At 45.1% G+C, this 13,348-nt stretch overlaps 1 protein-coding gene across 2 annotated transcripts in view; it reads left to right on the top strand.

Annotated features, from left to right (window-relative positions):
- Nucleotides 1–13,348, top strand: part of KDM5A (lysine demethylase 5A) — a 95,023-nt gene that overhangs the window by 49,884 nt on the left and 31,791 nt on the right. For both annotated transcript variants that reach the window (XM_002712783.5, XM_008259863.4), the window contains exons 17-19: nt 460–610; nt 6,817–6,931; nt 11,243–11,598. In XM_002712783.5, the coding sequence (XP_002712829.1) occupies nt 460–610; nt 6,817–6,931; nt 11,243–11,598 (622 nt within the window). The remainder of the gene's footprint in view (nt 1–459; nt 611–6,816; nt 6,932–11,242; nt 11,599–13,348) is intronic.

Below are 13,348 nucleotides of genomic sequence, written 5' to 3'. Positions count from 1 at the left end.
AGAGAGGGAGAGACAGAGGTCAGTCTTCCAGGCACTGGTTCACTCCCCAAATGGTCACAATGGCCAGGGCTGGGCCAGACTAAAGCCAAGAGCCAGGAGCTTCTTCCAGTTCTTCCACATGGGTACAGGGGGCCAAGCACTTGGGCCATGTTCTGCTGCTTTTTCCCAGGCCAGTAGCAGTGAGCTGGATCAGAAGTGGAGCAGCCAGGAATTGAACCAGTGGGATGCTTGTGTTGTAGGTGGCAGCTTAATCTGTTATGCTACAGTGCCAGCCCCTAGACTTGATTATTATGTTTGTGAACAGGCATTAGGGAACGAGCACCCACCTGGTCAGCAGCTTTCATTGCACAGCTGTGGTAGGTTTCTATTAGGTTGATAACGCACTTGAGTGAGTTTAGGGAACATTTTAGAATGGCTTTTGTTCTGTGATCACAGTATATGGTATTTTTATTTTTACAGATTTGATTGAATTGCGAGTAATGCTGGAAGATGCTGAGGACAGGAAATACCCAGAGAATGAGCTCTTTCGAAAACTCAGGGATGCTGTAAAAGAAGCTGAGACCTGTGCTTCTGTGGCTCAGCTACTCCTGAGTAAAAAGCAGAAACACCGGTAAGCGTAACAAAAGTTTGATTTTCTACTGGCTCTTTGTTGCTTTTGGAGTGAAAGAATTTTTTTAAAGCTGTCAGAAGTATGCAGAATGACTTTATTTTTTATTTTTTAAAAGTTTATTTATTTATTTGAAAATCAGAGTTACACATAGAGAGAGGGAGAGAGGGAGCGCTATCTTCCATCTGCTGGTTCATTACCCAGTTGGCCGCAATGGCCAGAGCTGAGCCAATCCGAAGCCAGGAGCCAGGAGCTTCGTCCGAATCTCCCATGTGGGTGCAGGGGCCCAAGGAATTGGGCCATCTTCTACTGCTTTCCCAAGCTGTAGCACAGTGCTGGATTGGAAGTGGAGCAGCTGGGTCTCGAACTTGCACCCATATAGGATGTCAGCACTGCAGGTGACAACTTTACCTGCTATGCTACAGCACTGGCCCAAAAAGCCAGAATTTTAAGTTACCTGTGAGATCTGACATTATCTTTTACTTCTTGTGGCCTTGACTTTCTATTCCCCCAAAATATACCTGCTATTTTCTTCTTTTTTAGGGGGCAGAGGTGCTCAGAAACTGTGAAATATTCTTTAATTTTTTTTCTAAAGATTTATTTATTTATTTGAAAGTCAGAGAGAGAGCTCATCCATCTGCTGATTACTCCCCAGATGGCCTCAGTGGTGGAGGCTGGGGCAGGCCAAAGCCAGGAGCTTCTTCCAGCACTTGGGCTGTCTTCTGCTGCTTTTCCTGGGTCATTAGCTGGGAGTTGGATTTGGAGTGAAGCAGATGGGGCTCCAGCCAGCGCCCATATGGGATGCCAGTGTCACTGTTGGAGGCTTTACCCACTGTGTCACAACACTGCCCCAAGAAGCTCTTTATAATTCAAGTTAGTGTAAGTTGCTGTAGCAGGACAATAGTAGACAGGTCTGCTGGACCCAGTGCTGCTGATTACATTGAAGTTTGTATAGTGGCTGTGGGTCAAACCCTTGGCGGTAGGCGGGAAAATAATTTTGTAAGGCCTACGAAGTTTAGTTTATTTTCAATATAGCCAAATTAATTAATTAATTAATTAATAGCTATATATTTTATGGCCTGGCTTCATCTCTACACTGAATGCATTTAGTGACTTCTAAAATTAGATTTTTGAAACATGATTCCTGAATCTTGAGGTTTATATAAATTTTCTTTAAACGTTTTCAAAAAAGATTTCATTTATTTATTTGAAAGAGTTACACAGAGAGAGAAGGAGAGACAGAGTGAGAGAGGTTTTCTATCCGCTGGTTCACTCCCCAATTGGCCGCCAAAAGCTAGAACTTCGCCAATCTGAAGCCAGGAGCCAGGAGCTTCTTGGGTGCAGGGACCCAAGAACTTGGGCCATCTTCTACTGCTTTCCCAAGCCATAGCAGAGAGCTGGATTGGAAGTAGAGCAACGGGTCTCAAACCTGTGCCCATATGGGATGCTGGCACTATAAGCAATGGCTTTACCTGTTACGCCACAGTGCTGGCCCCATAAAATTTTTTTTTAAAGTTTTATTTATTTGAAAGGCAGAGTTACAGAGAAGCAGAGAGAGGTCTTCCATCTGCTGGTTTACTCCCTAAATGGCTGCAACAGCTGGGGCTGGGCCATACCAAAACCAGGACCCAAGAGCTTCTTCTTGTTCTCCCACTTGGGTGCAGGGGCCCAAGGACTTGGGCCATCTTCTACTGCTTTCCCAGGCCATGGATTAGAAGTGGAGCAGCCAGGACTCGAACCAGCACCCATATGGGATGCTGGCACTGCAGGTGGCGGCTTTACCTGATGTGCCACAACACTGGTCCCTTTGTATAAATTTAAAAGTTCACTTTTATGATGGGTAAAACAGGTTCCTGTAGACAACTGGAAAGCAAGTTTCCTTTCCTTACGTTGAATAATAGGAAGAACTCCCAGAAGAAATCTATTATTAGTTGATTAGTAGCTGACTAAAACTAGTTTTTCACTCATTAGGCCCCAAATTCAGCTTCCTTAACAGCAAATATCAAGATTCTTAACAACATAGGATCCAAAGTAAAGTAGTTTTGGGTCAAGAGATTAACTTCATAGTCTACCTTTTATGAAAATGGATTATCTTATTTTTCCTTTCTCCAAGAGCTTTCCTTTCCTCAGTGCACTCTGCCGTGCTCTCCTGCTTGCGTTCTGCCTCCATTCCGCGGCGCGTTCTTGCTTATGGCCCTCACACTTGCTCTCTGCTCTGCTTGTAGAACTCTTCCCGCCGTATCCAGGTGGCTGGTTCCTTTACTTGTTTCAAGTCTCTTTTCAGATGTCACTTTCTTGGTGAGCCCTATTATTATTTTAATTATTGTTTAAAAAGTAGACAGATCTTCCATCTACTGGCTCATTCTTTGAATGCTTGCAACTTCCAGGGCTGGGCCAGGCCAAAGGCAGGTGCCTGGAATTCATTCCAGGTCTCCCACCTCAGTAACAGGGACCGAAGTACTTGAACTGTCCTCTACTGCATCCAAGGATGCTTATTGACAGGAAGCTAGATTGAAAGCAGAGCAGCTGGGATACAACTCAGGCACTCTGATAGGGGATGTAGGTGTCCCAAGTGACATCCTAACTGCTGTGCCAAATACCTGCCCTAGTTCTGACAACACTTGTAACCTTCTTTCTTTCCTGCTTTGTTTTTCTGCTACTTACCACCTTCTGATGTACTAATTTACTTACTTATTTTCAGTCTCCTCTCCTCTCCCTAACTCTCACTAGGATATACACTAGACTAGAATGTCAGGGAATTTTTGGAAAAAAAAAAAAAAAAAAAAGATTTATAGGGGGCCGGTGCTGTGGTGCAGTGGGTTAAAGCCCTGGCCTTAAGCGTTGGCATCTCATATGGGCGCTGGTTCTAGTCCTGGCTGCTCCTCTTCCGATCCAGCTCTCTGCTATGGCCTGGGAAAGCAGTAGAGGATGGCCCAAGTCCTTGGGCCCCTGCACCCATGTGGACGACCTGTAAGAAGCTCCTGGTCCTGGCTTTGGATCGGTGTAGCTCTGGCCATTGCGGCCATCTGGGGAGTCAACCAGTGGATGGAAGACCTCTCAATCTCTCTCTCTGTCTCCTCTCTTTGTGTAGCTCTGACTTTCAAATAAATAAAATAAATCTTTAAAATAAAAAAAGAGATTTATGTATTTATTTGAAAGAATTACAGAAAGAGAGAGGGAGAGACAGAGATCTTTCATGTACTGGTTTCCTCCACAGATGGCTGCAAAGACCATGGTTGGGCCAGGCTGAAGCCAGGAGCTTCATCTGGATCTCCCATGTGGGTGTCAGGGACCCAAATACTTGGTCCATCCTCTGTTGCTTTTCCCAGACCATTGGTAGGGAGCTGGATTAGAAATGGAGCAGCAATGGTGCCGGTGCTGTGGTGTAGCAGGTAAAGCCGCTGCCTGCAGTGCCAGCATCCCATATGGGTGTGATTCAAGTTCCGGCTGTTCCACTTCTGATCCAGCTCTCCACTAAGTCCTGGAAAAGCAGTAGAAGATGGCCCAAGTACTTGGGCCCCTGCTCCCACATGCTCCTGGCTTCGAATCAGCACAGCTCTGGCTGTTGTGGCCAACCAGGGAGTGAACAGATGGAAGACCTCTCTCTCTCTCTCTGCCTCTCCTTCTCTCTGTGTGTAACTCTGACTTTCAAATACATAAATAAATCTTTTTTTTAAAAAAAATAGAAGTGGAGTAGCTGGGACATGAACTGGGACCCATATGGGATGCCGGTGTCCCAGGTTGTGGCTTTACCCATTATGCCACAATGCTGACCACTTTTGTTTTTATTCTTGTATTTCTTGTTCTTAGAATAATGTCTGGCACATAATAGATGTACAGTAAGTAAATGTAAGTAAATATATAAAATGATACTACAGATTGTAGGCAGGTGGCAGCAAAGAGTAACCTCGATAAATGCAGAGGCAGCTGCTGTTAAGGAGCGTAGAGTTGTGCATTTGTTTTTTTTTTTTTTTTTTTTTTCAGTCATTTAAACATTTCTTATACCTGAATTGCTTTTTCTATAACAGTTCACATTATATTTTGTTACTTTAGACACAACTACCATTTTCTTTCTTTCTTTCTTTCTTTCTTTCTTTCTTTCTTTCTTTCTTTCTTTCCTTCCTTCCTTCCTTCCTTCCTTCCTTCCTTCCTTCCTTCCTTCCTTCCTTCCTTCCTTCCTTCCTTCCTTCTTTCTTTCCTTCTTTCTTTCCTTCTTTCTTTCTTTCTTTCCTTCTTTCTGTCTGTCTGTCTGTCTGTCTTTCTGTGGGGAGCAATCCGGACTAGACTAAGTTACTCGAATTAGGACTTATTCTATGCATCTGCTCTCCCACAATATGGCGCTGGGAGAGAAGTAAACAGCTTCCGCACAGCTGCCTCCAGTTCAACCAATTAACTGTAGGACTTGCTCCTGATTGGAGAGCAGCGTACTCAGCCGAGTTGGGATTGGCGGAGGAGGACTATAAAGGAGGAGAGAGACGGCATGCACCAGGAACATCTATGGGGAACATCTAGCTGAAGGAACACCTGTGCAGCCCCCGAAGAGAGCCGGCCGGCGGTGTGCCGCTCCCCTGCGGAAGTGGGGAATGCGGCCAGGGGGAACTGCCCTTCCACGGAGGTGGAAGGGATAGTAGCCAACCCGGGAAGAACCAGCAGCAAACCCGGGGAGGGCCGAGCAGACGGAAGAACAGCGCAGGGTCTTGTGTCGTTCCTCCACGAAGAGGGGGAGCGACGTCTTTCTGTCTTTCTGTCTTTTTCTTGACAGAGTGGACAGTCAGAGAGAGAGAGAGAAAGGTCTTCCTTTGCCGTTGGTTCACTCTCCAATGGCTGCCGCGGCTGGCGCACTGCGCTGATCCGATGGCAGGAGCCAGGTGCTTCTCCTGGTCTCCTATGGGGTGCAGGGCCCAAGCACTTGGGCCATCCTCCACTGCACTCCCGGGCCACAGCAGAGAGCTGGCCTGGAAGAGGGGCAACCGGGACAGAATCCGGCGCCCCGACTGGAACTAGAACCCGGTGTGCCGGTGCCGCAAGGCGGAGGATTAGCCTAGTGAGCCACGGCGCTGGCCTCAACTACCATTTTCAGACAGCCTTTTTAGAGAAATTGATCAGTAGATCTTAACTTGACCCTTTGGGTCACTGATCGATTTAGAGAATGTTACAAAAACTTAGGGACTGTCTTAGAAAAATGCATATTCCGGCTGGCGTTGCAGCTCAATAGGCTAATCCTCTGCCTGCGGTGCCGGCACACCGGGTTCTAGTCCCGGTTGGGGCGCCGGATTCTGTCCCGGTTGTCCCTCTTCCATTCCAGCTCTCTGCTATGGCCCGGGAGTGCAGTGGAGGATGGCCCAAGTGCTTGGGCCCTGCACCCCATGGGAGACCAGGAGAAGCACCTGGCTCCTGGCTTTGGATCTGCGCGGTGCACCGGCCGCAGTGTCCATTTGGGGGTGAACCAACGGCAAAGGAAGACCTTTCTCTCTGTCTCTCTCTCTCACTGTCCACTCTGCCTGTCAAAAAAATTAAAAAATTAAAAAAAAAGAAAAATGCGCATTCCTTAAAAATTTGGAAACCGTTTCAGAAGATTCGTTAGCTCATGAGGCCTTTGTATAGTATTAAGCTTCTTGAAATACTTAGTGCACTTAACTGTTCACTGTGAGGAATTTTTTTTATTTTAAAGATTTATTTATTTGAAAGAGTTACACAGAGAGAGGAGAGGCAAGGAGGGAGGGAGGGAGGGAGAATTTCCATCTGATGGTTCATTCCCCAGTTGGCCGCAACGACCAGAGCTGCGCCGATCTGGAGCCAGGAGGTTCTTCCGGGTCTCCCATGTGGGTGCAGGGGCCCAAGGACGTGGGCCATCTTTGCTATCCCAGGCTATAGCAGAGAGCTCTATCCGAAGAGGAGCAGCCGGGACTAGAACCGGTGCCCATATTGGATGCTGGTGCTTCAGGCCAGGGCTTTAACCCATTGCGCTGTAGCGCTGGCCTCTGAGGAATTTCTTTAGTGTTTAATATTTGTAGATTAGGGGAACTATAATTTGGAGAGGTCAATCTTTGAGTCTCTAACTGAAGAGCTTAAAAACTTACTTTAACGTGGAATCTTAAATGCTAAGGTTCTAGGATTATTAGGTTCAAATTCCGAGCATAGTAGGAGCCCATTCGATGTCAGAATGACTGAATTTTTCTTACGTAGATCTCAATATTATTTTACATCAGGCAGAGCCCAGATAGTGGGAGGACCCGGACCAAATTGACAGTGGAAGAGTTGAAGGCCTTTGTCCAGCAGCTTTTTAGTCTTCCATGCATCATCAGCCAAGCTCGACAAGTCAAGGTGGAGTATTCCATTATTTTCTTGGATAATTTCCTTGGTGGTATAGATTGTTGTTTGAGTTAACAGAATGGTATATTTGGGTGAGTTTTTATTTTGTTTCTTTTCTCACATGTATGCTGCTTTTGATGGTTCCTTAGTAGGTGCTTTCATGTTTTTCTTAGCCTTTATTCCCTTTTAATATTCTGGATGTAATGCAATTTAGAATTTTTTTTTTCTGTATCAATTTAGGGCAGGATCCTTATTGAACATAGACATTACTGAAATGTAATAATTAGTTAAAAGACACTGAATGTGTGAGTTAGCTCTGAAATTACCAAGGCCCTAATGTAAGTTTAATGAATATGTAAAATTTCAAATTATTAATCTGCATAGTTAGTAGTAATCTTTTGATAGTTTGACATTTGCTTTGTGTTTCAGGGGTTGAGGTTGTCTAAAATAGTTTTTATCAAGTTTATCAGCTTGCAAAACCTAGTATCAGTTGTATTGTTGTCTTCATTTAGTAAGAATGTTTTGATAGTTGACAACTTTTGCTGAATGACTTTTCTAAATATCTGTGACAACACTTTCTGATTTTCTTCTTAGCTCATTGGCAATTCCTTAAGTCTTCCTTGCTGTTTTTTTTTTTTAACTTTTCTTTTTTTTAAGAATTATTTTATTTATTTGAAAGTGTTATAGAGAGAGGTAGAGACAGAGAGTGAGGTCTTCCATCTGCTGGTTCACTCCCCAGATGGCTGCAACAGCCAGAGCTGCACCAATCCGAAGCCAGGAGCCAGGAGCTTCTTCCAGGTCTCCCACGTGGATGCAGGGGCCCAAGGACTTGGGCCATCTTCTACTGCTATCCCAGGCCATAGCAGAGAGCTGGATTGGAAGAGGAGCAGCTGGGATTAGAACCGGCGCCCATATGGGATGCCAGCACTTCAGGCCAGGGCTTTAGCCCACTGTGCTAGAGCACTGGCCCCTGTGATGTAATGAGAAGGCCATGCCAAGATGGCCGCTGGCAAGCAAGGGTCAGTTACTCAGGAATGGCTTCAAAACCCACCTGGCAACGGAGCCTGCCTGGCAACAGGCTGTGATTGGATGGCTTCGGATACTGCCTGGCAATAGGCTGTGATTGGTTAGGGCAATAAATCGCCCCTTGACCAGATTGGCTTGCCTTGGCTATTAAAGCTGTTGTAATAACTGGAATAAACGAGTCTGTGGGCTGCTCGCCTCTGGCCTGCTTTCGAATCTGTGAGTGATCAGAGCCTGTCATTCCAGGCCTCTGCCTCACAGGCAACAGCAGTTGATGACTTGGGGAGAGAGAATTCCGACAGTGAAAATGACATAACAGCAGACAACATAGCAATGCCTGGTCAGCCACCCCCTAAATATCCGTGGGATGAACTTAGATCACCTCGAGGCAGTAACCCATGTGAGGTCATTCCCATCTGCAACCAGTGAGGATCCCCACATTTGTGGCAGTCCCCAGGCGCCCCCGGCTCTCAGGGCAGCCGCTAGACCCCATCCCACCCGCATGTTTGCCGTTAATGTCGGAGTAGATGCAATTTTTGGGTGCTGGATTCCAACACCCATTCTGCTAAGCAAGGGCCGAGGATATGCTTGTGTCTTTCCAGAGAATGCAGGTCAGCCCATTTGGGTACCAGCCAGAAACATCAAGCCTGCAACTGACAGCCAACCAGAACCAGCTGAATAAGACTGAGAGCCTGCCTTGTTAGCAAACTCACTTGCCCTATTATCCTACCCTGAGAAACTGCTCATAGCCACATCCGCTACTGTTTTATACCCCACTAGCTCTGGTCAGCCACTCAAATGGCCCACAGCCTGTGTGCGGTCATGCCATTACTGATTACCATTGTTCCTCATTCCTACCCCTATCTGAGCAAGAACTCCTGTGGTCTCTCGTTTTGAGCACTGGTTAGTCAATGATGGGTAAGATCCCCTGGGGGACAACCTAAGACAGGCACAGCTGCGTACGGAGACCACATGGAAACGGGGTCAACAATGGTATGACCAAGAATCATGCCTCCCGTTGCTCAAAAATAAACAAAAAGGGAGAAATGTGGTGGAATGAGAAGGCCATGCCAAGATGGCCGCTGGCAAGTGAGTGTCAGTTACTCAGGAGTGGCTTCGGAAACCCCCTGGGAAACCACCTGGCAACAGAACCTGCCTGGCAACAGGCTGTGATTGGATGGCTTTGGAAACCACATGGCAACAGAGCCTGCTTGGCAACAGGCTGTGATTGGATGGCTTCGGATACTGCCTGGCAACAGGCTGTGATTGGTTAGGGCATAAACCGCCCTTTGACTAGATTGGCTGCCTTGGCTATTAAAGCTGCTGTACCGCCGGCGCCGTGGCTCAATAGGCTAATCCTCCACCTTGCGGCGCCGGCACACCGGGTTCTAGTCCCGGTTGGGGCGCCGGATTCTGTCCCGGTCGCCCCTCTTCCAGGCCAGCTCTCTGCTATGGCCAGGGAGTGCAGTGGAGGATGGCCCAGGTGCTTGGGCCCTGCACCCCATGGGAGACCAGGAAAAAGCACCTGGCTCCTGGCTCCTGCCAGGATCAGCGCGGTGCGCCGGCTGCAGCGGCGGCCATTGGAGGGTGAACCAACGGCAAAAGGAAGACCTTTCTCTCTGTCTCTCTCTCTCACTGTCCACTCTGCCTGTCAAAAAAAAAAAAAAAAAAAAAAAAAAAAAAAAGCTGCTGTACCAACTGGAATAAATGAGTCTGCAGGCTGCTTGCCTCTGGCCCACTTTTACCCGACTCCTGGGGTCTGTGTGGTGACTGTGCGCCTCTTGCCCCACCACACTCCTCCTCTCAGAACAAATCCACAGCAACAGGCCCTGATTTGTTTTCTAAGTGTCAGAATATATTAGGAATCTCAGTCCTTCTTTATTCTAGATGCACCCTCTTCTGATATTTTCTTATTTGTGCATTGATACTAAGTATCACTTATATCCTCTTGATTCCCAATTCTGCAGCTCTCACTGCCCCTCTCTCCCTAGACTTGTACATCCAGATTTATGCTTCACATTTCTGTCTGGCCTACTAAATTGCATTTGTAGAAGCCTTTTTCTGAGTCAGATGAATCAACCTCCTTGCTTCCTATGTACCTCATATACCCCATGTCTAATACCTAAAGAAGAGCTGCTATTACCTCGAAAATATATCCCAGATTGAACCATTTACCATCATCTCCAAGGTTTAAATGTGCTGTCTGCCCCTTGGATGACATAGCAGCCCCTTAACTGCTTTCCTTTCTACTTTTGTCCCAGTAGCTTAATTTTTGTTTGATGGCCAAAATGATCATCTAAAACATAAATCAAATCATATCACTCCACAATGATTAAAATCCTCTGTTGATTCTCCAGAGCCATTTTAATGAAAACCATTAAAATGAAATCCAAACTTCTTATATAATCTGCAAGACATCGTATACTCTGACCTCTGCTTGTTTTAACTACATTTCTCCTTCATCCACATATAACAATTCATTAATCTCATTCCTCTTTAAAATTAAGCTTTTGCAATTATTATTTGCCCTTCTTGAGCTATATTTTTCTCAGATCTTTGTATGGCTCCCATCTCTACCTGTTCGTAGTAGTTTTTGGTCATCTGTCTTCTGTGATCTCCATTGCTAAGTAATGTGTCCCCTACCCTCTCTGCCCTGTTTTATTTTTAGCATACTTAGCACTAACTGGAATGTTTTATTCATATATTCACCCTCTGGCTACCTACACTGAAATGTATGTTCTTAAAGATGAGGACTTTGGAGCCAGTGTTGTGATGCTGGCATCCTATATAAGGTACTGGTTCACGTCCTGGATGCTTCACTTCCAGTCCAGCTCCCTGCTAATGCACCTGTGAAAACAGCAGAGGAAACCCAAGGGCTTGGGCCCCTGCATCCATGTAGGAGACCCAGATGAGCCCAGGCCATTGCAGTCATTTGGAGAGCGAACCAGAGATGGAAGATAGCGCTGTTTCTCCCTCTGTCTCTGACTGCCTTTCAAATAAATCTTAAAAAAACAAGAACTCCATATGTTTTGTTCTATGCTGTGTGCCTAGAGTAGGTTCTCTGTGTAAGCCAGCCATTAAATATTTTTGGATGAATTATTCATATTTTAAAAGTATGTCTGGATGGAAGTTAATTACAGAGACGCATATTTATGAATTTAACTCCTCTGAATATTAAGTTCTATGATGATGAGATAAGAGAGTCTAGAATTAATAATTTGCATGAACTACGTTTGTTCTGTACACGTTTTCTATCTGTTAAAGTTGTTTTTTATTTAAAATTTTGTTTAACCTTTTAAGAATTTGCTGGATGATGTGGAAGAGTTTCATGAACGTGCACAGGAGGCCATGATGGATGAAACTCCAGATTCTTCTAAACTCCAGATGTTGATAGACATGGGCTCCAGCCTCTACGTAGAGCTACCTGAATTACCCCGACTGAAGCAAGAGCTACAACAGGCTCGGTGGCTGGATGAAGTAAGACTGACCCTGTCAGATCCACAACAAGTCACTTTGGATGTAATGAAGAAACTGATTGACTCTGGGGTCGGGTTGGCGCCCCACCATGCTGTGGAGAAAGCAATGGCTGAACTACAGGAGCTCCTTACAGTCTCTGAACGATGGGAGGAAAAGGCTAAGGTCTGCCTACAGGCAAGGTGAACGCATATTTTGGTGACTGTTGCTCTTTAATAACTAAGTCAGAAGGTAGGATAAGAAGGAAGAACATAAGGACCTGTTTCATTAAGTGTGTAATTAAATGTTTTATATCTTCCTGATCAGTTACTAGGCTATCAAATGGTACTTCATATAGGCTATTTCAAATGTGTGCAAACTGTTTAGAGTACTTTGCTAAATACTTCCAGTGATACCACGTTGTATATTGTTTAGAGCCTACAGGTTTAGTTAAAACCTAAGAATTGTAAAGCTCATTGAAGCATTTAATTAATGGTGACTAAGGAGTATAGAGAAATGTTAATAGGAATTCAGAGGAGGAGAGAGAATGTTGAGGTTAGATGTTCAGTTGAGAAGCTTGAGAGAAAAGTAAAAACTAGGGCAAAGCCTGAAGAATTGAGTGGTAGGAGTGAAGTGGGAGGAAGAGGCAAGAGAAACGTGGTAAGCTGGGTTAAGGAATGTGCTGGATATGTCCATATGACAGACGTGCTTCACTGGAGTAGAGTGTCACGCAGGCCGTGGCAGGGAGCAACTATCTGGTTGCCAGTTGCCTCAGCGTTGGCAGCCCCAGGGAACTCGCTACTATTGAAGTCAAGTGTTCATTGGTTTGACAGCCTGCCAGCTAGTTTAACTGGTAACTGGTGTTCCTTCGGAAAGCCTTTCTCTAGCAGCTCAGGTTCATGTTTGTATAATTTCAGTTGTGAGGATGAGGAAACTTGGTGCTTAGCGAGATCACATAGTTATTCGGTGGCACAGCTGACATTTAAAGCCTCTTCCACTTCAATCCAAAATCTCTATGTACTTTACTATGCCAGCCAGTTACTTTGGATGCATTTGATTAGAAAAGCTTTAGATGTTTCAGTTAACAAAGCCCTGCTTGGTTGAGAGAAGCCTCTTGTAAAAACTGAATATTTTGATCTCCAAATTCTGTGTAGAATACATACTAAAATTTATTCATAGCTTTTCCTGCCTGAAGTATTCAAATTACTCTGTCTTCAGAGTCTTGATAGTTAAAGGAGGTGGGAGCAAAGCTGACGACCTTTTGGATTGTGAAACTATGGTTTGGCATACCTAATACAATCGATAGTAGCCTACCCGAGAAAACTTTGTTGGTAGTACTATGTGAAAACCTTTTCCCTGTCTTCTACAGTTAATCAGTTACCAAAGTCTGATGAATTTGCCTCTAAAATGTCTGTCTTGTCTTTCAGTCCCATTGTTGCTGACCTCTAGTTGTAGGCCTCTCAGTTTGCCCTTTATCCTTCGCAGTTTGTTAAGTCCTAATGGAGTAGATACTGTGTGCCAGGCACTGCTTCTGAGTTCTGGAGAGATAGGTAGTGAAGAAGACACACCAGGTCCCCTCTGTCAGAGGGGACATTCTAGTGGGGAGAGAGATGAGTATATGAGTGAATTTCAGATAACTAGTGTGATGAAGAAAATAAAATTGGTAAAGAAATACAGGGTGATGTGATTAGTGGGAAGTAGAATCTTCCCTTTTCTGCCCTCTGTTGGAACTGTTTGAGACACATCCTCAATATTCTTGATTTCTTAATATTGATTGCCAATCAGTTACCATTCTTTTCTTGGTATCTTCATCCTGTTCTTTTGGTTATCTTTCTCTGTCTCTTAAACAGTGACTTTTCTTTCTTTCTTTACCTTAAGTTAAAAAAAAAGAAAAAAATAAACAATGGCTTTCCTTAAGATTCTGACCTAAACCTCTTTCTCTTCTCACTCGTA

Source organism: Oryctolagus cuniculus, chromosome 9 (assembly GCF_964237555.1).
Source record: "Oryctolagus cuniculus chromosome 9, mOryCun1.1, whole genome shotgun sequence".
NCBI lineage: Eukaryota > Metazoa > Chordata > Mammalia > Lagomorpha > Leporidae > Oryctolagus > Oryctolagus cuniculus.
The sequence above is the reverse complement of the archived record's forward strand: the minus strand, read 5'-3'. Positions and strand labels throughout refer to the sequence as shown.